The sequence below is a fragment of the Akebia trifoliata genome, chromosome 16, assembly GCF_017979445.1.
Source record: "Akebia trifoliata isolate Shusen 1 chromosome 16, ASM1797944v1, whole genome shotgun sequence".
NCBI lineage: Eukaryota > Viridiplantae > Streptophyta > Magnoliopsida > Ranunculales > Lardizabalaceae > Akebia > Akebia trifoliata.
This window is the reverse complement of record NC_141390.1, coordinates 5430292-5457158: the sequence shown is the minus strand read 5'-3', so window position 1 is coordinate 5457158 and position 26867 is coordinate 5430292. Positions and strand designations below refer to the sequence as shown.

At 37.2% G+C, this 26867-nt stretch overlaps 1 protein-coding gene and 1 non-coding gene across 2 annotated transcripts; both read right to left on the bottom strand.

Annotated features, from left to right (window-relative positions):
- Positions 1-25649, bottom strand: LOC147382415 (protein CYTOSOLIC ABA RECEPTOR KINASE 5-like). The gene is made up of 8 exons (XM_086427344.1): positions 25326-25649; positions 24640-24769; positions 22062-22315; positions 21762-21888; positions 21405-21678; positions 4340-4472; positions 458-544; positions 1-382 (listed from the first exon to the last, which is right to left on the bottom strand). The coding sequence occupies exons 2-8, from the start codon at positions 24719-24721 to the stop codon at positions 257-259; spliced, it is 1083 nt and encodes a 360-aa protein (XP_086283470.1). The 5' UTR covers positions 24722-24769; positions 25326-25649; the 3' UTR covers positions 1-256.
- LOC147382416 (small nucleolar RNA Z43) lies at positions 21186-21286 on the bottom strand. Its single transcript, XR_015174121.1, has one exon. It is a non-coding gene; the product is annotated as a small nucleolar RNA Z43 (small nucleolar RNA).
- Positions 25650-26867: the final 1218 nt, after the last annotated feature.

Here is a 26867-nt window from a genome sequence, read left to right as displayed (position 1 = left end):
TCAAAAGAAAGAGGACTCAAAAATGAATGCCTTCACCACAATCAATTATGTTCGTGACTTTGACATGGTGCGAAGCCAAGAAAGAACAGGTAGCATGTATCAGAGACCTACAATAGGTCGATCCAATCACAATGGGACTGATAAAGAAAAATATAAATAAATTGAGCTGGCGTAATCTGCCAGAAAAGAAAAGTAAACCATAAATAAGATGCAGCGGTCAGAAGATCCAACCCGTGAGAGGGCGTTACACTTTGTCTTAAACCGCGGGAGCTGGGGCTGAAGTCCTCTGATTGAGAAGTGGTTGGAGGGCCTTCACAACGATGCTCATGTTTGGCCGGAAATCAGATTCATACTGCACACATAATGCTGCCACAGCGGCCATCTGTATCAATAGACACAATCAGTATATCAATTTAACAAGAGAGAGAGAGAGAGAGAGAGAGAGAGAGAGAGTGACCTTAGCTACAGCTTTTGGAGGGTACTCCCCTTTTAGCCTTGGATCTACACATTGCTTAACCTTGTCTTCACTCAGTCTTGGAGTTGCCTATCAAAAAATAGAGAACATTAGCTGGATCCTTTATTACATTCATCTTCTTCTTTTTTTTTTTCGAATCTTTCATTATTATCTTTAATTTAGGAGAAATGGTATTTTATTATATATAAAAAAAACAAAGAAAAATAGCCCCATTCTTCCCACCGCCTGACTCCGATCTTCGAAGGACCCCCACACTAATGGACCATAGTACTCTGCTCAGAAAGTTTCCTATCCCTAATTAAGTGTGGGTCTCAAAATGAAAATTTAATCATCATCAAAACCTAGTCCTAAATTCAAGTTCTATTTAGTCATGTTTTCCGTTAATTCAAGAGTCCAGATCTCCTCTCATTACTTCACTCCACAGTTTTTTCAATTTTCCTCACATTTTAGAACCAAATACATTCCTACCAACGCGAGGCTGCCATAGTTTTTTATCGCACATCACACCAAATATTCTTTAGTTTATGACTTATTTGTGGCTACTCCGAAATTTTCACAAAGTTCAGGTCTAATTTTACCTGTAATAGTCTTTCCACTCGTAATCGGCTAAGCTCAAATCAATGACTGTCCAACATTCAGCTTCATAAAGTGTGGATAATCTTGTTAGAGTTAAATAAATATTTTCATTTAATTGGATTGGCATGTGTAACATAGCACTCCATAAGTACACTCCACTTTAACCATCCAACTTAATTCTCTAAGTAGATTCCTCTATCTCACTACCCTTACAGATGGTACATAAAACCAAGATTAGAAAAAATGGTTACTTCTAAGAGTGTCTTGGCCATCAATCTTTTACTGAACCTTCCTCTTTGTGTGTGTCATTAATAAGTTGCATTCCGTATACTTTGCCAGTTTGTCCTACTTATTCTAAAGCCTTGGACTCAAGAGCAGCTATCCAAACTTAGTTTCATGTTGACTCGATGGTTTTGAAAATCGTCCGATATCGAGGTGACTCACCTGAGTCATCTTGGTATCATTCGTGAACAAGATGGTATGCCTTGACCAAGTCAAAGATTTGCAACAACAAAAAAAATGATTGTCCTTTCCGAGATACCATGAGTTATCTAAGTAACATTCTTGTACAAGACAAGAAGGGAAACCAATATTGAAAACCATAGTTGACTCACTCCCTAGAGTCTCTCATCAACTAGCATTGTCGGTGTCATCTGAAATAACAGACACCAAAGGGCCCACTCTAGAGTGAAAATAATTATAGCAAACAAATACAAACTCATTTGTCACGTCACAATTTGTTCTCACACTAGTTATAGTCATATAACTCTTTTCTTTCCTAATACCCACCAAATTAACTCTCTAGATACTCCATTACATATTTCTGTAAGTCCAAAAACCAAGTAGAGATCCTTCCTCTTTTCTTTATATGTCACCATCATCTGTCTAAGAAGAAATCAATGGTCGTCCCCCCGCGCAAAAAAACCAATTTAGTTTTTTTATATCATTGTTTCTTATCTTAATATTTATTTAATCACTCCTCATAATTTCATTGTATGACTCAAAAGTTTGACGCCCCGATTGTTGGTCCAGCTTTATTTCTCCTACAAACACGTAGTACTATTGTACCATTTTCTCCATCCAATATTTCCTTGGAATTCGACATATTATTAAATAACTCAATTAACCAAGGCAATCCTGTACTTCTCATGAATTTTCGTACTTCTGCAAAAATAAATCTGGTCCTTCGCTAACTTCATCTTTACTAATTTTGTTTCACTATCGATACCATAATTCTACTAAAGTACATGAGTCCTCTAGCCTCTTGTGTATCTCATCCCAGTCTAAGCATGTATGTTCTTCTCACATTGCTCTCACCCTCCTCACTCCCTAACCCATTATATAAATCATCCATGCCCTTTTGTAGCTTCAATTACCATTTTATATGCCTCTTTTTCAGCATCTTTGTATACTTCTATCTTTTTTGAGATTTTAGTAACTTTCCAAGATTCGTGATAGATCATTTTTTTCTCTAGTTACCATCTCAAACTCATCATTCTAGCACCAAGCTCCCTTCTGTGGTATAACTTTTTTCCTTTAGATTCAACAAGAACTTCTTTTACTACTCTTATAATACATGTGGCTACTTCATCCAACATTACTATCATATCTATCACTAAGTTCCACATTTATTTTTTTATCAATTGATTACAAAAGACAATATTCTTTTTTTTTTTCTTTTAGATTTTCACTACCTTATTCATTTATGTACTTTATTTTCATCCACTCTCTTCCATTTCTTAATGTGAATGTCTAAAACCAATAAGCCTACGTCGTGTGGCAACACTTTCTCCTAGAACAACCTTTACATATCGTTCATTTCTCCTCAAAAAAAAAACCATATATAGCTTTTATTGGTCCACTATTAATCATCGTCATCATTGTCAAAGCCTTACCCAAAAGATTTGGACTAAACGAATCTTGTTCCTCCATTACACTATCCATAGCCATTATTGGTTAAACTCTTAAAGGTAACCAAATGTACATCCTTATTTTTTAAATACATGTTCATCCTTATTGGTCCCATTTTCTATTTCATTTCTTTCACTAACTCCAAGACCTCCATGCACCCTACTATATCGTTTACTTCTTTTTCCTACATAACCATTTAAGTCTCCCATAAATAGCTACTCTACATAATGAATTCAATTAGCTCATCCATGTCTTCCCAAAAGTATTCCTTAATGTTTCCTCCTAACCCAACTTAAGGTGCATAATAATTATGTTAATTATCTCCTACTACCATACCTGCACCATTTTGTTTATAACATTGCCCGTGTGCCAGAATTTGTAGCAATCAATTTCCTTAGCCCAAAAACTTTAACAATGTCTCTTACAAACAAGCTATCTGATTTCTGTTTTTCATTCTATTTACTAACTCTAAATTATACTTGTAGAAGTCCCCACCTTCCAAGACGAGATGAATCCTACATTCATTGACTAACTTTTCACTCAAACTCATCCAGTCTGGTTCAAGGAACCCTCACCCCTTTTTCACTGCAAGAGGGAATTATTGCAATAGTACACCTCGGCAAACCTTGCCTACTTCCCATTGTAATCAGACTCCACAGCAACCACTAGTTTCCAAAGGATGCCCTAAGATGAACTGAATGAAACATTAGGATAAATATTTGGATGCCCTACAAAACCATTGGGTTTCTTAAATTCTCGTCTCTAAAATGCCAAGTGTTTCATGATATTTATTTGCAGCTAAAGATCCGAGACAAAATAGTCTTAAGGTTGTCAGATTTTCGATTTGGGGGTAAACCCAGTTTGTTAAATCCAGTTTCTTCAATAGAAATCATGGTCTCATTACCTTTATTTATGAGGGTTTCTTTTGAATTTGACCTTAAAACCTGTTTGTTGGATAAATAAGAAATGCAGAACCCCAAAACAGATTTTTAAAAAAGCTTAGGCTTCCCTAATCTTGGTTTCCAAACAACGTGAAGGAGATTCAATGGAATCCTTCTATTTATTGTCTATGTTCTCCTATAAATTTTTTTTTTTTTTTGTTTGACTAGTATGTTCTCTTCTGTAAGTACTAGTGCTTTGTTCTTAAACATGTTTTTCCATTCTGTTGTGTCACTCTTTTTTCTAATATGTATGTGTGCATGCATGTGTGTGTTTTTCATTCTTTTGCATCTTTCATAATGAGTTCGATAATAATGATGACTAATCATTAGACTAACTCCGTTATCAAAATCACTAGCTCAACAATATAGAATACATCATAAATCAAGATAATCAATGGACAGGTAATAATAATACAGGCACAGTAGAAAAGCTCACCCAAGTGACAAGACTCTGCTGCCCACGAGGCATAGTATGATCAACGGGTTTCCTGCCAGTGAGAAGTTCTAGAAGAACAACACCAAAGCTATATACATCACTCTTTTGCGTCAAATGACCAGTCATTGCATACCTGTTTAACTTTTATGTGTCAGTCTCATTAATTATGATACCCGGATAGTTCAATATGACCTAAATAACCATATCGATACAATAAGATATCGATATTGTACCAGCAGATATTGCATAGATGCTTCTAAATTACTAGTCTCTCATTTCCCATTGTATTTATAGTTTTTTTTTTTCTTGTGATTTCCTGTTTTGTTTGTCAAATAAACCAAGGAAAACACCTAAGAAACCAACGCCAAATTACAAACGACGACCCATCTAAACACAAAATCTTCAAAGTAAACCCCTCTAAGTTCCTTGAAAGATTTGTTCCAATAAAACAACAAATACAAGATATAATTAATAATAACCTCCAAGGAGCATTCTTTGTCTTCAAAGATTCTCCCATTACGTTCTTTCCAAATTCTCAAAACAATTGCATACGGTAACAAGCTCCAGAGAACACTCCTACAATTTAGGACAGGAAAACCCAACTGCGGCTAATTCTCAAAGACCTCTTCGACGGATGAAGACACACCAAACAACTTAAGAAAGTCAGACCAAACTTCTCTTGCTAAATAACAAAGGAGCAATAAATGATCCACTGATTCACCGTCTCTAAGGCATAAAAAACACATGGCTGGACCACAGAACCCTCTCCTTCTAAGCTGATCAGCAGTGAGAATTCTCCCCCATGCAGCTGCCCAAACAAAGAAAGAAACTCTCAGAGGAACTCAAGGACCCCAGATAGCAACATGAGGAAAAGGATGTGACTGACCAGACGAGGTCAACTGATGATAGAGATTACTAACTGTAAATAACCCCTCCCTTCCCCCAACTCAGATCCTTCCATCTTCCCTTCCTAGGCCATTCAAAGTCCCTGATACCTGATGTAAAAGAGTAGCCACCTTTGGAATCTCCCAATCATTAAGTGCCCTTCGAAAACCAAGATCCCAACCCCCCACATTTTGACCCCCACACTCCAAAATAGAATAATTTTGTCCTCAAAATAGAATACAACCCAGGGAATTGATCTTTCAACGTTCAATCGCTGCACCACACGTCCTCCCAAAGTCTAACTCTGTCACCCCTCCCTACCTTGAATCGAACTCTCTTTTTGAATTGCGGAAGCACCTTCATGATTCCCCTCCACATCCCACACTCATACGCCTTTTTAGGCTCCTTGCTTTCCCAACCTAACCCATCTTCCCCAAAATTTTCCAAAATCACTTTGCGCCATAAACCCCCCTTTCCTCCCCAAATCTCCAAATCCATTTTCCAAACAACACCTAGTTCATTAAGCCCACTTTTCTTAAACCCAAGACCACCCCACTTCCTTTCAACACAAACCCGATCTCAACTTACCAAGTGAAACTTCATTTTCCCATCCTTATCATGCTACAGAAAATTTTGAAACAACTTATCTAACCGAATCTCCTCACTCCTTGGAACTGAGAACAATGAAAGATAATAACCTGGCAAACTATACAACAAACTCCTAATCAATGTTAGCTTATCCCCTTTTGAGAGGTACACATTATGACACGTCCTCAACCTTCTTTTCACCCTCTCAATCACCGGGTCCCACATAGATTTGCTATTATAAAGAGCTCCCAAAGGAAGACCCAGATACAAAGAACGAAACACACCAATAACGCAACCCAGATTAGCCGCTAACACACCCACCTCCTGCACTTGACCCACAGCATACACCTTACTTGTATGAACATTGACAGGTATTCCAGTAACCACCTCAAAACAACATAGGACACCCCCAAGATATCTGATCTGAGACAGATCTGCATAAAGAAAGATAAGCGTGTCATCCACGAATGGAAGATGCGACACCACATGCCCACCCTCTTGCACTGCAAAACCTCTAAGATTACCATTTTCCATTGCTCTCCCGATGATCCTACCTAGCACCTCCTCAATGATTAGAAAAAGGGATGGCCACAAAGGGTCTCCCTCTCTCCATCCCCTGGAACTCTTAAAGTACCTAGCCAGAGAACCATTGATCAGTACTGAGAATGTAGGCGAGAACATGCATTTCATCACCCACTCTATCCACCTCTCCCTAAAACCCATACGTCCCAAGAGGGAACTTAGGCAACTCCAACTCACATGGTCATACGTTTTTTCCAAATCCAACTTGCATACCACACCCGGTTTTGCCGACTTGATACTTGAATCAATGCATTCATTAGCAACTAAAACAGAATCTAAAATCTGTCCCCCTTTGAAGAACGCCCCTTGACAAGGCCCAATCCATCACACTGCAAAGAACAACCTTCATCATGTTAGCCAAAAGCTTGGAAATTATTTTGTAAGTGGCCTCAACCAAGTTTATCGACCATACACTCCTTTTTTTTTCTAATCAAAGCCTATTCAAATTATGATCCAAAAAACCCAAATAATAAAAATCTACCAATACGGCCATCAAATCCTCTTTCAGAACATCCCAACACACCTGAAAGAAAGCCAAGGAAAACCCATCTAGACCCGGCACTTTGTCCTTGCATAAGCCAGCAATCGTTAGTCTGGCCTTCTCCTCAGTAAACGGGCTTTCTAGCCATAGCCTCTGCTCAGAAGATAATCTATCAAAATGCAAACCATCTAACTTGGGTCTCACATCAAACTCCTCCATGTAAAGAGTCTCATAAAACTTGGCCGCACCATCTCTAATTTCATCCTCTCCACTCGACCACTTTTCATTCACTTTCAATCTAGAGACGAAATTTTTTTTGTTGATGATGCACTGTCGTCCTATGAAAGAATTTTGTAGTGGTGTCTCCTTCCTTTAACCATCTGATTCTCAATTTCTATTTCCAACAAATCTCTTCCATCACTACTAAGGATTGAAAACTCTTCCAATTCCACCAAAATCTTTTTTTTCTTCAACTCCACCCTTCTTAATTCTTGCTTATTCCACTCCTTGAGCTTTTCCTTGATCACTTTCGGCTTCTTACGGAACACACTTCCGGACTTCCCTAAAAATGCAACTCAGCCCACCAACCCCCAATCAACTCTGTAAAGCCAAAGCATAAGTGTATAACAACCACATATTTTCAAAACAAAAAGGGGTCGGTCTCAAAGTAAACTCTCCTGCAAGAAGAAAAATGGGACAATGGTCTGAAGCCGGATTGGGGACAGCTTCTTGAACCATGCTTGGGAAATTCTCCTTCCAACCACCAGTAACCAAGAATATCTCTAATCTATCCATTACCAAATTCAACTGATTATTGGACCAAGTAAATTGATACCCACACAGGGGAATATCTACTTACCCAATGTCTTCCACGAACCTTCTGAATCTCCTCATCTTTGTCGAGACTCTTGCCCCGCTAGCTTCTCATGGGAGAATCTAATAACATTAAAATCACCATCAATACACCAAGGCCGGTCCCAATAAGCCTACTCATTATCCCATTCGCAGTTTGCTAGGGGGGTGTGGAAAGAAAGAAATCATTGAGTATTTGACGGGAATTAAAAGTATCCTTAAAGGACATTTTTGTATCTATTAAAGGTTTTTTATTTCTTGGTATAAATTTTTTGCAGAGTTTAAAGGAGTCTTCTTTGACGACTTCATGGGGAGATGAGATTGGGTATGTAGATTGTCCTAGCTGTTTGGGCTTGGTCCATTTTCTCCCTTTTGTACTTGTTTCGTTGGTCTCCTCGACCACATTTTAATATAAGTTGCATTTACCTTTCAAACAAAAAAAATTGATTGCGATCTCTATCAAGATTTGGACCATAGACACCAGAAAACACTCACCAAAAAACTTCACCCACATGTTTACACAACACCGATAGCAAAAAAGCTCCTACAAGAAATTCCTCCACCTCAATAAAATTCTTGTCCCAAAGAACCACAATCCCTTCTGTTGAACCACTGTTGGAGCAAAACACCAACCGATATCCCTAGAAGCCCACAACTCTCCTACCAACTTCCCATTAAACCCCTCCAATTTTGTTTCATGTAAGGTCACCACTTGTGGCTTAGCACTTCTACTCATCAATTTAACCACAATATGTTTCTTATTATCGTTTAAGCCTCTCACATTCTAGGAAAATATTTTAGTCGTCATCTACAACTATTCTTTTACGCCTTGATCTCCCTCCAGGGGAGGCTTTCATTGGAAATTCAACTAGATTCCTTTCCAAATCAACAAGTTCCTTTTTTAATATCGAATTCTTCTTCTTCACAATCCCCTCGCTCTACTCCCCTACCGAAATCTCTGAAAACTAGATATACCCTCCATCCCAACTTTGTTGACGAATTCCAGATCCAAAAATTCTTCATCGTCATCCAAACTCTCCTCCTCAACAACAAATTTTTCGTCCACTTTTTGTTATAGAGAAAAATAAGCACTACGGAGGGCCGCCCCTTCCTGCCCATCCTCCCCAATCATCAAGCCTACTGAAACTCCAATTCTAGCCGCGTTAACCACCAACCAACTTGAGCTAGTACCCACAACTTGTATGGTGGTGGAGGTTCACCTGCTCTCCATGCCACTATCACTCCGCAACAATGGAATTGTCGACTTGGTCATCCTTCACTCCGCTCTTTAAAAAAGATGGTTCCCACTTTGAGTCATATTTCTGTTTTAGATTGTGAGACATGTCAGTTAGCTAAACATCATCGTGTTTCTTATCCATCTAGGTCTGTTATTAGAGTATCGAGTCAGTTTAATCTAATTCATTATGATATTTGGGGTCCTTATAGGATTGTTTCCTGTTGTGGGTTTCGGTATTTTATTACTTTTGTAGATGATTTTTCAATAATGATATGGCTTTATTTAATCAAAGATCGTTCTGAGTAATTTTCTATTGTTAAATTGTTTCATACTGAAATTCAAACTCAGTTTGGTGTGCAAATCAAGTTGTTTCGTAGTGATAATGCTAAAGAATATGATTCTAGACCTTTGAATGACTATCTTTTATCCTTTGGTATTATTCATCAAACTTCTTGTACACGCATCCCTCAATAAAATGGTGTTGTTGAATGTAAAAACCAGCACCTTCTTGAAGTTGCACGTTCTCTAATATTTCAGATGCAAGTTCTCAAACCTTACTGGGGGGATGTGATTCTTACAACACGTTATTTGATTAATCGAATGCCTATGTTTGTTCTTGATGGTCAGTCTCCTCATTCTGTTTTGTTTCCTTCGAGTCATTTATTTTCTTTACCTCCAGGGACCTTTGGTTGTGTTTTGCTTGTTCATCAGTCGTCTCCTAGTTTTGATAAGTTTGATCCACGTTCGGTGAAGTGTGTATTTTTAGGTTATTCTCGTACTCAGAAAGGTTATCGTTGCTATGATCCTTCAACCTATCGTGTTTATGTCAATGCAGATGTTACATTTTTTTATTATGTATCATATTTTACAAATCCAATACAATATGATTTTCTATTAGATCTTCCTCTTCCTATGATTGATTTCTCTCCCACTGTTCCATTTCCACTCACTTATGTTCACAGAAAGCAAATAACAACTTCAGATCTCCATCCTCCTCTAAATGCAGACACCTTACCATCATCTTCATAGTCTGCAGATTAGGTATCTAGTACTTCTGATTTTGATTTTCCTATTGCACAAAAGAAAAGCACTCGTCATTGTACTAAGCATCCCATTTCTAAGTTTGTTTCTTTATCTCATTTGTCTGCTTCGTATCGTGATTTTGTTTCTGCTCTTTCTTTTGTGTCTATTCCTAGTGGTGTATAGGATGTTTTGTCTCATTTAGGTTGGAGACAGGCCATGGAGGTTGAGATGGATGCTCCTCATCACAATAGTACTTGGGAGTTAGTATCCTTACCTGTCGGTATGTGCACTGTTGGTTGTCGTTGGGTGTATGTGGTGAAGTATTTGCCTGATGGGTCTGGTTGAAGGCCCACATCGTAGCCAAAGGCTATACTCAGACTTACGGTGTGGACAACTCAAAAACTTTCTCTTATGGAAAAAATGACTTTTGTTCGAATTGTCATCTCCCTTGCTGCCCACTTTCAGTAGCCCTTATGTCAACTGAATGTAAAGAATGCATTTTTGAATGGTGAATTGGAGGAAGATGTGTACATGAAGCAACCTCCTGATTTTGTTACTAAGGGGGAGTCTGACATGGTGTGTAAGTTGAAAAATGTCATTTATGGCCTAAAACAGTCTCCACGAGCTTGGTTTGGGAGATTCAGTGAAGTAAATGCAAGAAAACCAGAAGGTTGGACCATATAAACTTCTTCCTGAAGATCACCATTAAGAAATACGTTCTTAACATCTAACTAAAAGAGGGACCACCCTCATATAGCAGCAATAGAAAAGAAAACACGAATGGTGTTCATCTTGCCAACAGGAGCAAATATCTCTTGCTAATCAATCCCATAAGTCTGAGCATATCCTTTGGCCACCAGACGAGCCTAATACAGAGCAATAGAACCATGAGGATTATGCTTAGTGGTGAACACCCAACAGCATCTCATAGCCTTCCTTTCCAGTGGAAGAGGAACAAGTTGCCAAGTTTGAGTTTTTTCAAGAGCATTCAATTCATCAATCATAGCTACTTGCCTCTCAGGATTTGCAATAGCATCTGCAACAGTATTAGGAACAGAAACAGTAGACACACAAGCAAGAAAACTCTTATAGGAGGGTGAGAAAGCGGAATCAGATACAAAATAAAAAACGGGATAAGTACAAATGAGCTTACCTTTGCGAGTGACGATAGGACAATCATCACAAAGGACAATAGGAAGCGAAGCTGGAGGCAAGAAAGCAAGCTGGTCTGGCATAAAAGTGATAGTAGTATTGCATGATTGCTGAGAATAAACTTGCAATTGAGGAGGTGACGAACTAACAAAAGATGGAGAAGGAGAAACAGGCATGGGAAAAGGAAATAACAAAGGAGAGGGCTCATTATCAGGGGAATCTAAAGGAAACCACTCAGACTGAATGCCAACTGACCTAATGCAGTATGAGGTATGCTCAAAGAAAGAGACATCCCAAGAAATGAAATGCCTTCGAGAAGGAAGATGATAACAGCGGTATCTTTTCTGGGTAGAGGAATAATCTAAAAATATATATTTTACGGCCTTAGAATTAAGTTTAGAGCAAGTTTGGACAAGAATTTGAACAAAACTGACACACCCAAACACATGCAGAGGAAGTGGAAACAAGGGATGATCTGGATAGAGTTGAGAAAAGAAAGTGACAAACTAAAGAATCCGGGAAAGGGTCCGATTAATAAGGTAAACAACAGTAAAAACTGCATCGGCCCAATAGGATTATGGCACGTTCATACCAATAGAGAGGTCATGGGCTAACTCCAAAATATGGTGGATTTTCCTTTCTGATCGATCATTCTACTGAGGAGTCTTAACATTGGACATTTGATGCTCAATGCCAGACTCTAAACAAATCTTCAATACCTCACTATAGGTGTACTTTGTATCATGATCAGAACGGAAAGTCTTGATGATACAACCAAACTGGGTATGAATCATAACAAGAAATTCCTTGAAGATCTCATATACTTCACTGTTGTGTTTCATAAGATAGACCCAAGTGGTACGATTATAGTCACCAATAAACATGACAAAATAGCAAAAATCAAGAGTGGATGTGACGGGGAAAAGACCCCACACATTAGAGTGAATTAGGTCAAACAGAGTAGGTGTAGTAGTATTCATACTAATAGGATAATGAGAACGAACATGTTTAGCTAATTAACAAGTTTCACAAGAAAAATCAAAGAAATTGTTATTATTAAATAAAGTAGGGAACATGTATTTCAAATATCCAAAGGAAATATGGCCTAAACGTAAGTGCCAACGGATTATAAGTGCCTTATTAAACTGACAACTACTACTAAGCTAAGAAACAGAATGAGTACTAGGTGAAACAGGTGCACCCAAGATATACAAGTCATTCACTTCACCTTCAATGTCAATTGTCCTCTTCAACCCCAGATCCTAAAAAACACAATGAGGGGAATAAAAAGTTACACTGCAATTCAAATGCTTGGTAACTACTAACAGAGATAAGATTAATAGTAAGTTGAGGAACATGCAGTGTATTAGTTAAGGATAAAGGTGTAACAGAAAAATGACCTTGACCAGCTATAGAAGACAGAACCATTAGCAAGGCGAACCTTGCGATGACCAGAACAAACACTATAGGTTTTGAATAGGGAGGCCATACCGGTCATGTTAACTGAGACACCAGAATCAATGATCCATGATGAGGAAGTGGTGGAAACATTGTATGCAGATGCAAAGGTACCTGAGCAAGCGAAAGTAAAGACCGACTGAGATGAAGTCTCCATCTGATTGAAGAATTTCCTGAACTTGTCAAGCTCAACCTGGGACATAGATACCGAATCCGAGGAGGTAATAGCTGAAGGGAGTGTCGGATCAGTAGTGGACTAAGAGACTACATAAGCGAAAGATCATTGAGACAATTGAAGTTGTTGATTAAGACGACCATGATGCTCATAGCAACGAGCCTTCACGTGACTTAACTTTCCACAATGATCACACTTATACAACTGACGTGTATGGACGAAAAATGATCTATACCCAATAAATGAACTCTCACATACTTAAACTCATCCTAGAGACCAATTAGAAACTGAAAAACTCAATTCTTATCCAGAATCGACGCATATAATGCCTCATCAAGAAAGTCATTCCAAACATAGGACGTGGAATAGAAGGTCAATTCTTCTCATCGAGCACGTAACTGTGATATATAGGTGGTAATTGAAGAGTCACTTTGCAAAAGGCAGGAAATCTAACACTCAAGTTAAAGATCCGGTCATTGTTTTGACGTTGCGAGTAAATACTCTTTGCGAAATCCCATATCTGTTTTGCAGTCTTGGAGAACAGAAAACCATCCGCAATGTATGGTTGCATAGATGTAACCAGCGCAAAACAGACCATAGAGTCATTAGCAAACCATTGAGGGTAAGTAGTGTCAGTCGGTGCAGGTTGTTTTTCCGTCTCTGTGAGATAACCGACTTTCCATTTTTTACCAATAAACATTTCAACCGATCGTGACCAAAGAAGATAATTAGGACCATTAATTTCAATGTGATAATGTGGATGCCTGGAAAGTCGGTCAAATGGGAGGAAAAACTACCCGATCCATCACTATTACCAGTGATCGAGGAAGAAGACGTCTCTGAGGCCATCAAAGAGTCGATGTGTTTTAGTTTGAAAAGAGTTCAAATAAGAAGAAGGGACGACTCACAAAAAGAAACTGATCGTAGCACCCTAAAGGTGGTAATACACATCGTAAGAGGCGTAAAAGGTGATCAAACACAGTTGTAGGTGACCAGAGAAGTCATTAACACAATCGTAGGGCACCTAGGAGTAGTTTTGTTGCTATCGTAAGCTTCAAACAACAACTTGCTGTTGTTGCAATCTTCAAACAGCAATACTGCTGTGAGCACAGACCCAAAACAGCACCCTATTGTGAGCACAGCCCCAAAACAGCATCCTACTATGATTGCAGCCCCCAAATAGCACCACTATTGTGATAAACAATACCACTACTGTGATCGAAACCCCCAAACAACACCTGTCTCAATTTTTTTTAGCAAACAGCCAAGGAGTTGTTGCAGTAGATCTCTATGGATGGTCTAAAGGCCATCGTTTGGCCTAAAAGCCACCAAAAACATAAATAAATAAAAAAAACACCTCTACTGTTGTCATAGGACTTCAAGATGTTCTAACGACCCTATCGCATGGTGCGATTAAGGTATGGAGCAAAAAAAAACCCCATAGGGGTGATGTTTTAATGTAAGACGAGAGGTGTCAAAGGTGGATTTAAGAGAGGAAGGGGAAGATGGGGTTTGTAGCAAGGAGGGGGGTAATGCATGTAGGCTCTGATACCAAATTGAATTGAGAGAATTCAAAAAGTGATTAATTACTCAACCATAATTAGGCTTTAAAGAGATTACATAGTCTAATAAGTTGAAAAGACTAAAAATGACAAAAAACCTAAAAAAAACTAATAAAACAGAGTTATTCAACAAAGTTTTTTATTTGCTTGATGAGACAGGTATGTTGGGAAGTAAACCTATGGACACCCCAATGGACCATAATTCAAAGTTGATAGTAGACAGAGGAGAATTGTTTGATGATCTAAGAAAATACAAAAGACTAGTTGGTAAACTCAATTAGTTGACTATCACTCGTCCAGATATTTCTATTGCAGTAAGTGTAGTGAGTCAGTTTATAGAAACACCAAGATGTGGCTGTTCAAATCCTTCGATTTCTTAAACGATCTCCAGGATATGGTTTGTGATATAAGTCCAAAGATCATTTGGACTTAGAGGTGTATTATGATGTTGACTGGGCAGGTTCTCCATCTGATAGGTGGTCTACATCTAGGTATTGCACTTTCTTAAGAGGAAACTTGGTTTCTTTGAGAAGTAAAAAAGCAAAATGTGGTTACAAGGTTTAGTACAGAGGCAAAATATAGAGCAATGGTTCTTCTGAGATGTGAATTGACATGGGTTAAGAATTTTCTCAAAGAATTGGGTGTTAAGATAGCTACTCCTATGCGATTATATTATGATAATCATGTTGCAATTCATATTGCTTCCAATCCAGTGTTTCACTAGTGAACAAAGCACATAGTGACAGATTGTTACTTTATCATAGACAAGATTTTATGTCGGCAAATATGTTCACCGTTCGTGAAGTCTAAAGATCAGTTGGCAGATATGTTCACTAAGGCACTTAACTGTAGTCGCCTTAGTCTTATTTGCTCCAAGCTAAATTTACTTGATATTTATGCTCCAACTTGAGGGGGTGTTATTTTTTTCTTTAGGTTCTTTTATTTTCTTTTCTTTAGTTTATTTCCTTTAATTTTTTGTTCCAAGTTGGACTTTCCAACTTGAGGGGTAGTGTTATTGGTATGTATAGGACGTGTGAGGGCAAACTGATCTTTTCCAATTCCACACGTCCCATTTAGTGTAGCCCTAATTCCCTTATATAAATATAAAAGAGGAGGCTCATAAAATAGATTTTTCTATTGAGTCTCTCTCAATACTTCTCCTCTAAATCTCTCTTTCTCTTCTAAACAATAATACCTTCCATTTTCCAAAAGGGTCCTAAAATCATACTTAAACCAATCACAAAAAACCCTCGCCTTCGCCCTATCATACAACAGATTTTTTAAATTCAAAACGGGATCCACTTCCAACACTCACTCCACATGTGGAAGGGAAGGCCCACCGCATTAAAACACGAGCCTTATGTCTTCCAAGAAGACTCAAGTCTATCAATTTTAGCAAACCAAGATGGGAAAGTGTTTAAACAATGTTTCACATGAGTTTTCTTCCTTCTACGTAAAAAATATGCCACTTCTTTAGAACTTGCTATCAGAAGTCTATGATCCTCACCCCAAGGATAAATAAAAAAGCGCAAAGGCACTTTGGGAATCTTCGAATTCTTTAACAACTCCACAATCGTCCTTTGAAAAGAATCCCAAGATATTGATTTATCTTTAGCTTCGCAAACAACCGCCCACCTCAAATCTCCAAAACTCACACCCACTCTGCTTGTTGGACCCGCAGGAAGATTTGAGTCGACTTCTAGTTTTCCGTTGCGATGAGAAAACCCTGTTAACCTTATGTTTTGAGTTTTCGCCTCCAACAAACTTCATCGCTCCCCCAATCTTCTCCAAAGACTTGGACCTCGTAACTCTCTCCTCCAACTCCCCACCCACCATATTCACTACATCCAACAGTAAATTGATCTCCAATAAGAGATTCTTCCACCCTTTACCCCCAATTCCTTCTAGAATAAACAATGCCGTCTGTCTTTTGATCAAAAAACTCTTACAACTTCAAAAAGTTAACTTTTGAATTCCTGTCGCAGAACAGCACCAAGGTCTTGCGAGAATTTCACACTCCAAGGAATAACCTTCCTTCTAACACCAGCATCTTCCAAACTCTTCACAAACCACTCCAACCGCTCCCTCCCCAAGGACACAGTGAAGTTACGAAACTTACCTCTCTCAGTTAACTCTACCACCTTCTGATTATTTGCCCATCTTTCTCTCAGTTCAAAAACCTTATGGTCAACCAGCAGCATCTTCGGCATATTCATTCTTTTTAACTTCTCATTCATTTTGCCAAAATGTTGAAATTATTTGCTAAAATACTAATTATGAAAGGGGGAAAACTAAAAAGGAAAAAACAAAGGCTAAAAAACTGAAATATGGTATCAACATATTAGATGAGTCTCATATCCACAACTTTATCCAAGATTTCAGAAATAAAGAGTGGTATCGCCTACTTGTACCATTGTCCCTACATCAAGACACAAGCACACTTCCAAGTAAAGACACCTCTAAACCCTAATAATGAGCTTTTTCCATATCCAAAAAACCAATGTTAAAATGTAAGAACAGAGTAAGATCAATTATATTTCAATCACATTGCCTAGCAAAGGAAACTCACTGACTTTATGGGTTTGTTAGGCATGGCTATAGTCCAAGTCTTGAAGGATGCATGAAAAGATGAAATAGGATATGAATGAAGAGTAGTAGAAAGATGTCAATGAGAAATACAGTTACCATTCTAAACCACAATCGCTTGCCTTTGTTCAAAGTAAATATGAGGGTACTATGCAAATGAAGAAGACCAGTAAAAAAGTTCATCTATCAATCATTTGAGCTATTTCTAAGACCAAATTCCAAAAGAAATTATCCCCCTCACTTGTCAAGAACTCCTTCGATGGCACCTCCAAAAGAGAGGAGGGGGAACCGCAAGAGGGGGAAGGAATTAGGAAACAATTTCTAAGAGGAGATTCGCAACACTAGCTTCCCAAAAACATATCCTTGAAGTAGATACTTTCAAGGTGCTCAAAATTCAACCCCCCATTTCCTCTTTGAACATTACATCCATAAGGATAAAGGAGATCACCACTTTCCCAATAAAAGTTCCTTTCATTGTATTGACCCTCCTCTAGATATTAGAGAGTTATGCTCCAAACCCCATGATCCACTCCTCCAAAGAAAAGCAAATACCCCTAGAAACCTTGATTCTCAACCATCTTCTTAGGTAAGGAAATGGGTTTACACTCGACCAAAAGACTCATCATTAACAACAGTCCCTAAAAATTTCTTCTCCATTACCAACCATTTCACCACATTACTCGGAATAGAGAAAAGGGACATGTACCTAAATTTTCAAGAAGCAAACTTTCCATCAAAACCCTTGATAGCGAGGTCCCAAGGAGCCTTAAATCTATAGCTCACCCCAGTGGGAAGGCCAAGGTAAATCAAGGGGAGACAATGAAGGTCACAGCCCAAACTATATGCAAAATAACCTAAATTTATAAAGAACCCACCTCCATAACCTTGTTTTTCCTACATATTAATGATCAAAACCGAAAGAAACCTCAAAACAACATATGAGTCTGTCAAAATACACGGCGCATTTCGCTCAAATTGTAAAACCTGATTATCAATTCTAATTATGGATTGTCAAAATCAGATTATAGAAACTGATTTCCATAATCCAAATTCTTGTTTGGCTAACATTGTTTCTGAAAACTGATCTTGTGGAAAAAAATTATCCAACTAAACTTCGTGAGATTGAAAATGAGAGTAAAAATACGTGTCCCAGACATTGAAGATTATGGATTTTTGAGAGAATATATCAAAGATTTTTGGAAAGACTTGAAAAACAGGAAATTTAAATCATTTTTTATTAGTTTTCAAGTGAATTATACGTTATGAGCATGTTAAGCTTACCCAAAAAATTATGAGGATTTTGTACTTTTATTATTGTTGTTATTGTTGCTATTGTTATTAACTATAATTATAAATAATTATATATTCTTATTATTGTTGTTGTTGTTGTTTTTGTTATTATTACTACTACTATTATAATTAATTATAATTTTATTGATATTATTATTATCAGTTATTAATTATATTATTATTATTATTGCAAGATGTATATCAAGATCGTCATAAGTGGATAGTCTGAGATAATTTGGAGAAACTGTCTGATAACTATTTCTGATTCTCCATGATTTTGGTTCCTGATTATGAAAAAATCAGGTCGATAATCCGAACCAAACGATGCATCGGATTCTAGAATCTGATTATGAGCCAAAATCAGACTCTAGAATCTTAGCCAAACATCCCCTAAGTTTATCTACAAAAACTCCTACAAAGAGGAGAGTATCATCAACAAATTGAATGTGTGATATACCTTTTGATATACTCCCTCTCTACAAAGACAACTACTTGAATGACTTAAAAACTTCCCTGCTTACTCATAAACCCTAGACATCTCCAGATGGTCTCGTGGCTCTCCCTTTAGCAAAGTACTAACTAGGACTCACACCAACTAATAACTAGGTCGTGGGAGTACCATCCACCTCACCCACTATGTTTCCCCATCTATGTGACTAAGAACTCACATTCCATAATATCTAAACAATCATTTTCTCAATCATGTGTTCAAAAAATCCTAGAAGATCATTCTCGTGAAGTGTACATAAGAGGCCCAAAGCAACATCAGTAGAGAATATGTTCACAACAAAATGCTCACACATAACTCTCAACATAGATTCCAAAATGCTCACACATAGGACAACATTTCCCTCAAACTAGAACCAACCAAACCCCAGTTCTCTTCCTTTGTTTCATATGTAAACCTGAGTAAGAGAAAACAGACCACCAAGATTCACAAGTCGGCATCGCCCTACAAAAGGATCCCTTCCCTTTCTCCCTCCTTTTTCTACAAAAGGATCCACTAAAGCTAGGCAACACTAGAGTAGAAGAGTTTTGGATAAAAGGGAGCCGAGACTATTCAAGCAATAGCATGTTCCCACACCTTGACCATTCCTTCATATTCTACTTGAGGTCTTCCCTAAAGGTCAAGCATGGTAGAGACCTACACACCTAAGTCCAACGAAGAAACATTATGTTGATAACCCAAATGGCTGGGATAAGGCTAATGATGGTGGTGGTGATGGTGATAGTGGGTGATGGTGATTATATTACAAAAATATCATTTTTTTTTGCTTATCGTGGGTATCCCCACCTTTCGAGTAAAGATTAATCCCACGGTCACTCACACACCCCCACGGAAGTCCTATGTGCAACTAGTTGATTTGAGGGTCAAATGGACCCTAGAGGGTGGCCCAAAGGAATTCATTGCTTCGTGAGATTCCGAACGCCTGACCTACTAATGAGGACATCACAAGCATAACCTTCAAAGTGTTCCAAAAGAGGAAAAAACATTCAGAGTCGTTGTGGATGGACGGAGTATGGACGTGAAATTTATGGATGAGCACCATTTCATAGACCCTTCTCATTGGGTCATTATATGTCATGTTTTTATTTAGTTTATGTTTAGGAGTTTATTTTAACGTTACTATTTGGGATTATTTTCATGGTCTATTAGCCTATGGTGTTAGTATAGGTGTTTAGGGGCAATTTGATAACTTTATAATGATTTTTTAATGAGTCAATGAAAATAAAGTTACGGGATTGGGACGTACATAGTATTTTTTATTTTGTTTTTCTTCAATTTTTTAAGTTTTATTTACAACCATTGGATCTTATTATGTTAGGCAAATAGTTGAGATTAGATTTAGGGTTTAAAGAACATTATAAATAAATGTTTATTGTTATAATTTTCTCTAATAATGATATTCCCAAAAATGGGTGTGGTGAGAAATTATTTTGGAGTGACTCTAAGATAGCATTCTTCTTCTCTATCGAGTTAGGTATTTACTATTTCCTTAACATCTTCTTTCCCACTTTCTCTTTTAATTTTTCTTGTTTTGAACATTTACATCATCCTTAAACGCTAGTCAATTCATTCTACATCCCAAAACCCCATCAAAATTCCTTCATCCATTGAAACGTAACCCTAATACCCATAAAAACCTAACCTAACCCTTCCCTACTCGAACCACATTATTCCAAGCCACTTTAAACCTCTTTTTTTTCAACACATATATGTCATCCAGAACCTTAGCAACCACCCAAAACCTAATCACCTTCTGTTATTTTAGCCTACAAAATCTCCAAACCTTGTTAACTTGCTTCTCAACAAATCAGCACTACTTATTTGACTATTTCTGCATTAAGATTGAACTTAAAAATCTATTTTGAGTATCTAACCGAAACCCTATGCTAGAGGAAGACTTGTTTTCCATTGTAACCTATTATTAGTACTTGAATTACTATTACTATGGGATTGTGACAAACCTTAGAATGGTTTTTTTATTATCGCTTGGATTCTCTTGCATATCTATGAATGTATGAGCTCATGATTTACGTTTACATTGCTTATATTAATTAAGTCTGATCTCGGATTCATCATCCTATGGTAACATTCATGGTCCTGCATCACCTACCCTTCTTGGGGAGCTTTTATCAAAGCTCAGCTTGCCACTAGGCCAACCCCTTGGGGTTACAAAAATATCATCAATCCTCTCTTTTCACTAAGAAAATCCAGCAACTTTCCTAATCCATTTTATCCTTAATCCCCTTTCCATCATAATCCTAGCCTGAGAACAGTTCTTGCAACTCTATTTCCTTAGAAATCCTTCACAAACCCTAAGACTAAACTTCCAAACCAATCTATAGAAGAGAATGGAAAAGATTGAAAGATCTGTGCAGTCCCAGACCAATTTTCACAGATGGTATAATACTAAAATAAGATCCAAACGTGCACAATCATTTGTTCGAACAGAAAGTAAATCCTCAAGGGGGGACTCGGAATATGGAAGGTGATATATCAGCGTGGTCAGCAAAGCAGACTCTGCCAATTACGACAAGCGAGAACTATCACCGAATACCATCGTCATCGTCCCAAAAGTAACAACATGCAAGCACAAAAATGCACAACAAAACCAAGTAAAAGATCAACCTATTAAACTAATTATGGATAAACATAACCATGAACAAAATATGAGTTTAAGAATGATTACTCTGGTGCATGATAACCAAAGGTCCCCAAAACCCGAGTAGAATGAAGACGAGCGGCCATGTCAGGAGCCTGATTTGAAAGGTTGAAGTCTGCAATTTTGGCTTTAAAATCTTCAAATAGGAGCACATTGCTTGATCTGATGTCCCTGTGTATTATAGAAGGTTGAACCTTCTCATGCAAAAACTCCAATCCCCTAGCTGCATCAACAGCAATTCTCACACGCTGCATCCATTCAAGCACAGGACCTGGTTGTGCTCCTTGGACTCCTTTTCTACCTAAACTTACAAAACCAAGTTGGCATACCAAAAAGAGAAAAATACTAATAAAGTGGTTCAAAATGGCCTTCTAAATGGCATACCATGCAGGATATCATGTAGAGAACCCATGGTTGCAAACTCATATGCTAAGAAACGAAGATTGCCTTCCACGCAGTAACCAAGCAACTCAACAAAATTTTCATGCTTCACTCTTGACACCATGGAAACCTGACAGGAGAAAAAAAAATTATTAAGTAATATGACTTTTTTTATTAAGTAATATGACAGGAGAAGTAAACAAATAACAACGAAGCAAATCATCTTTTTTTAACCTTATTATACATGCTTGAAGACAATTAATTAGATAGTAGAATAATTACTTGTGAAATTTTCAGACATACCTGGGTCAAGAACTCAAAATTGGACTCTGGTTCAGACGAAACATCAAGCTTTTTTATAGCCACAGCTTTTCCGCTGTTTAGGGTTGCATAATATACTCTTCCATAAGACCCTTCACCAATCAAAGACTTTGAGCCAAAATTTTCAGTCTTTTCTTTTAGTTCATCCAAAACCAATGCAGGAACTTCGATAGGTGGTGGTTCCTTTTGCACTTCATTATTGGCTTGAGGAGACTGCTTTGAGCCTTTTTGGTTCCCTGAAATGTACCAAATAGGTAAGTTATGAAAAGTATAAAAAGAATACAAAGATAAGATATGATCATCTAAACTCCATCCAAGAAATATCTGATATTACATAAGGAACCACTCAACCTTTTTTAAGATCATCACCATCCGAGACATTCACAAAACATTGAATGTTTCGGGGTCAATGTTTCGGTCATGTCAGCCGAAGCCGGAATGCCACAGATGAAACATTCCAAAACAGTACAAAACTTTAAACAATGATCCTTATCTTTCTTTCATCTTTTCCGAGTTGAAATTAAGTTTGCGCTTGAATTTGTGTCCACACATAAGGACACACAACTAAATTGAGGCCTCAACAAACCCACGTAACAAAGATCACCATTAATGGAAAGAATGGGGTACTAATGACTTTGTACAAATTAAATAGAACATTTCAATTTTTACAAAAAGTGCTTGATAAAAATGAATTTCACTTATTTAAGGGAAGTTAAATAGCCATACACTTGAATGTTTAAGTTCTTCTGATTTTCTCTAACTTTAATTGAGTAACAAATCTTCACCAATACCCTGAGCAAAACCAGATGTTGTAGAATAATAAAACCTACTAAAACACTTGAACAGCACACAAAAAAAAAATCTTTGTAACTCCCTTAATCCCCTAAATCCTACTAATCAACTGCAATGCACCAAATAAAAAAAGATCACGCTTGCATTGGAATTATGGATTGCTTAAGATGCACAAGGTGGGGAACACTATTTCAGACCCAAAAAGTTATGGATGTTTGCCTCACCCATTGATGAACCTAAATACCAAAAATAACCGTGATTGATGATTGCCAGCCATTGGATTTAACAATTTTTCCTCATAAGTTTTGAATAGCCAGGCTTGAGCTTTTCTTGTCATGCTCAAATCCAATGGCTAGCAATTGCCAATCAAGTTGCTTTTTGGTATGTATGTCCACTAAAAAGTGGACCAAACAATTGTGAATGGGTCCAAAATAATCTGCCACATGGTGCATTTTTTACAAGACTGCAAACCATTAACAAGAATAACATGCAACATAAAAAAAAATTACCAAATGTATCAGTATTGGAACTTCTTTCACATCACAAAAGCTAAGTACTAAAGGCCATTTTTTCCCTTCAATGGCCTTCACCCATAAATTATACATATTGCTTTCTTTAAAGTCACACTAATGTTTCTAGCAGGGATCAAACTGATCTAAGGTTTACTAATCCACAACATCAGTTCCTTCATTGTTGTGATGCCTCTTTCATTCATTGGAAATTCCTCTTGGAAAAAAAATATGAAGTAAAACAATAAAATAAAGAAGCTGACAACTTTAGGAATCTAATATGCTTTTGGACCTTTCTACTACAACCATAGCATAAGATCCAAATTTAAACCAAGAATTGAAACTTCCTCAAATTCAAAACAATATGCTAAAACCTGCTACAAGACCTTCGTCACTCCCATATTCATGACCAGACTAAATAATTTATCACATTTGATAAAAATACAAAATAAATATATATATTTATGTATATCTATATATATATATATATATTTATATTAAATTACATAACAATAAAACTCAGTAGGGGGGGGGGGGGGGGGGGGGGGGGGAACCCAACCAAGATTTAAGCTTAATAATTCTCTGATGTATACACAATGGGTCTTGGTTGAGGCCACTTCAACAATGAATCATTCAATGCAAAACATTGTTTCCTTGATTCAAAGAATAATAAGACTAGAACCAATTGGAAACGACTATGACATGCAAGTCGGACACACCGAAACCAATTTCTTCAAATATATCTCAACTTAATTATAATATTTTGTTTTCAACAATTATTTTTATATGATTTTCCTGCACACTATTTTATATTGTTTATATGACTTTGACACATTATCTATTCCTAGTAGTTGGCCTTCAACTATTATTGAAAATTATTAAATAATATTTTTCAATAAATTCTATGAGTTGTTAGCATTGTCCCTGTCTATCAGCCCCATATCTCCAAACCTCCAAGGATTCAAACAAAACAAATCTCAATGACCATAGAATGAAGTAGTAAAAAAATAGGCACCGATGCATCAATCTCATTTTGTGTAAGAATCAATCTCTCTATGCATGCAAAAAGACCCTTCATAACCTCGGCATCCAACTCAATATCTGAATTTGAGTAGGTAAAAAGCGGGATTTAAATAAGAGAGATTTTATTGCCACGCCAACTTGTGCTAACAGCACCCCAATTCATATGTAAATCACCAAAGAATTAACACACATCTTAAATAATAAGGGAAGTTAATCGAAGGCAATAAAAAACACACCATATGCATGGTTCAGGGGTTCAACTTCATTTGGATGGTAAGATTCTTCTACTTGACAACTACAACAGAACCACCGACGCATCCTATCTCTCTTCCTTATATCAATGGGTCCAGCAGAAGGTGCAATTTCCTGTTTAAACCAAAACAAATTCTCTCACAAAAACTTACAATATTTCATTTTAAATGAAATTAACAATAACAACAAAGATATTAACAAACCAAAACATACTCAAATTAATTAATATTAAAATCAATTAACATAAAAGAGAAACGTTTCACAAACATTTGAAAGACCAAAATACATATATAAATCTCACCAATAAACCATGTCGTTGGATGTCATCCTCCATTTCTCAGACACGGAAAGATTAAAAATCAACCAAATTGAAATTTATTTACTTGCAAGCGATCTCTAAGCAATTTGATTATTTATATAGAACAAAGAAAATCCTTGATCAACAAAAAAAAGCGATGAGAATGTCGGAAAGTTCCCTTTATAAATCCTTAATTAGCAAGAAAAGAACATATCCGAAAAAGAATTTTGAACAAAAAAAAATAAAGGTTCGAGAGGATCAGAAAACACGATAACAAACCCTATAACGAAGATCAATCGTTCGATTGAGAAATAGTGGAACTAAACAATCGAAATTAATTTAAAAACTTATATATATAGCGAGAGAGATTACCTGGTTTATTTCTTTCTAGGGCTTCTGTTAGAGTCTCTATCGCCAAAAATGGGAGAAAAGCAGGTAAAAAGGAAGGTTTTGGTGGAGAGAAGACAGGTAGGCAAAGGAGAGTCTGTTGGATCAACGCTCTCTCTGTCTCTCTCTCTCTCTCTCTCTCTCTCTCTCGCTGGTTTACAGAGAATAATTCTGGATAATCATGGTGTAACGACGTTGGACGCAAAATCAAATGCACGAATCATAGAATGACATGTGGACCAGAATGTAGGAGACTTAGGCAATCGGTTATCCTTCTTTGCTTCTTCTTCACCTTATTTTTGGGAAGGAAAACTGATTCTGTAGGTAAACTTGATCTCTTCGCGCATATCATTATCATTGTTCCGTGGGAGAATATCTAAGGGGGCGTTTGTTCAACGCAGAAATAAGTGCTTAATGCTGAACACAATTCAGCATCAACAATCTTCTGAAAGCAGTGCGTTTGTTTATAATAAAAAATCAGTGAAATATACTGAAAAATATATCAAAATTTTCAGCGAATTTTTTTCACTTAACGCTGAATGCTATTTGCGCTCAGCACCGTTACATATTCGGACGGACAAATATGCCCTTCTAAATTTAAAAAAAAATTACAGCAGAATATCCTTAAATCCCTAATCTCTTCTCTACAAATAAGAGAACCAGCATTGAACAACAGCCCATCTTTGCCGCCGAACGAAGTTCATCGCCGCCGCCTAACGAAGTTCATCGCCATCGCCGAACAAGATTCATCGCCGTCGTCGATCGAGATTCATTGTTGTTAGAGGTTCATCGTCGAAAACAAGCTCGCATACAGAAGCTCTCTGCAATCGTTAGGTACATTCAACAAAAACCCTTTTTCCTATCTGGTTCTTGGAGAACTGATCTGTTGTGATGATTTTGGTTGTTAATTTTCTGAAATTTCTTAGCTGTAGCATCCTCCTCCTTCGAGATGAAACATTTGATCCATAAGAAAGCACCTCAAAACAAGCTCTCATACAGTTTTTCCTCTTTCACCTCCTAAATCCCAAAGAAGACAAACTCTAGTATGTAAACGTGATTTTAGATTGTCATACTTAAGAGTAATCAAACCAGCAAACCTTATAGTACTTGATAGACTAGCCATTAGCAGTACCCCCCCAAGCTTTCTTTCCATGATTCATACTCTAGCATGGAATAGAAGGATAGGACCCTTCCATTTTTGTTAGTTGCCTACAAGGACAATTAGGCGTAATTAGATACATATTTTTTCTTTAAGTTTTTAAATAATTCTTCAAATTAACTAAACTTTGCATACAACTTTCACAATTGGTGTAATAAATTCCACAAGGAAGGATGGAATTTTGAGCAGTGATGGCCAGAATGAGTGAATGAAGTTAATAAGTAGACCCTTGATGTGGGAACCGTCGTGATCTTGCACGATGACCAAAATTGAATTATTTCCATTACCAATGAATGAAGCAATCCAAAAGCATAATTTTAATAAATAATTGGAAAAAAGACATCAAACATGATCGGCCATTATCATCA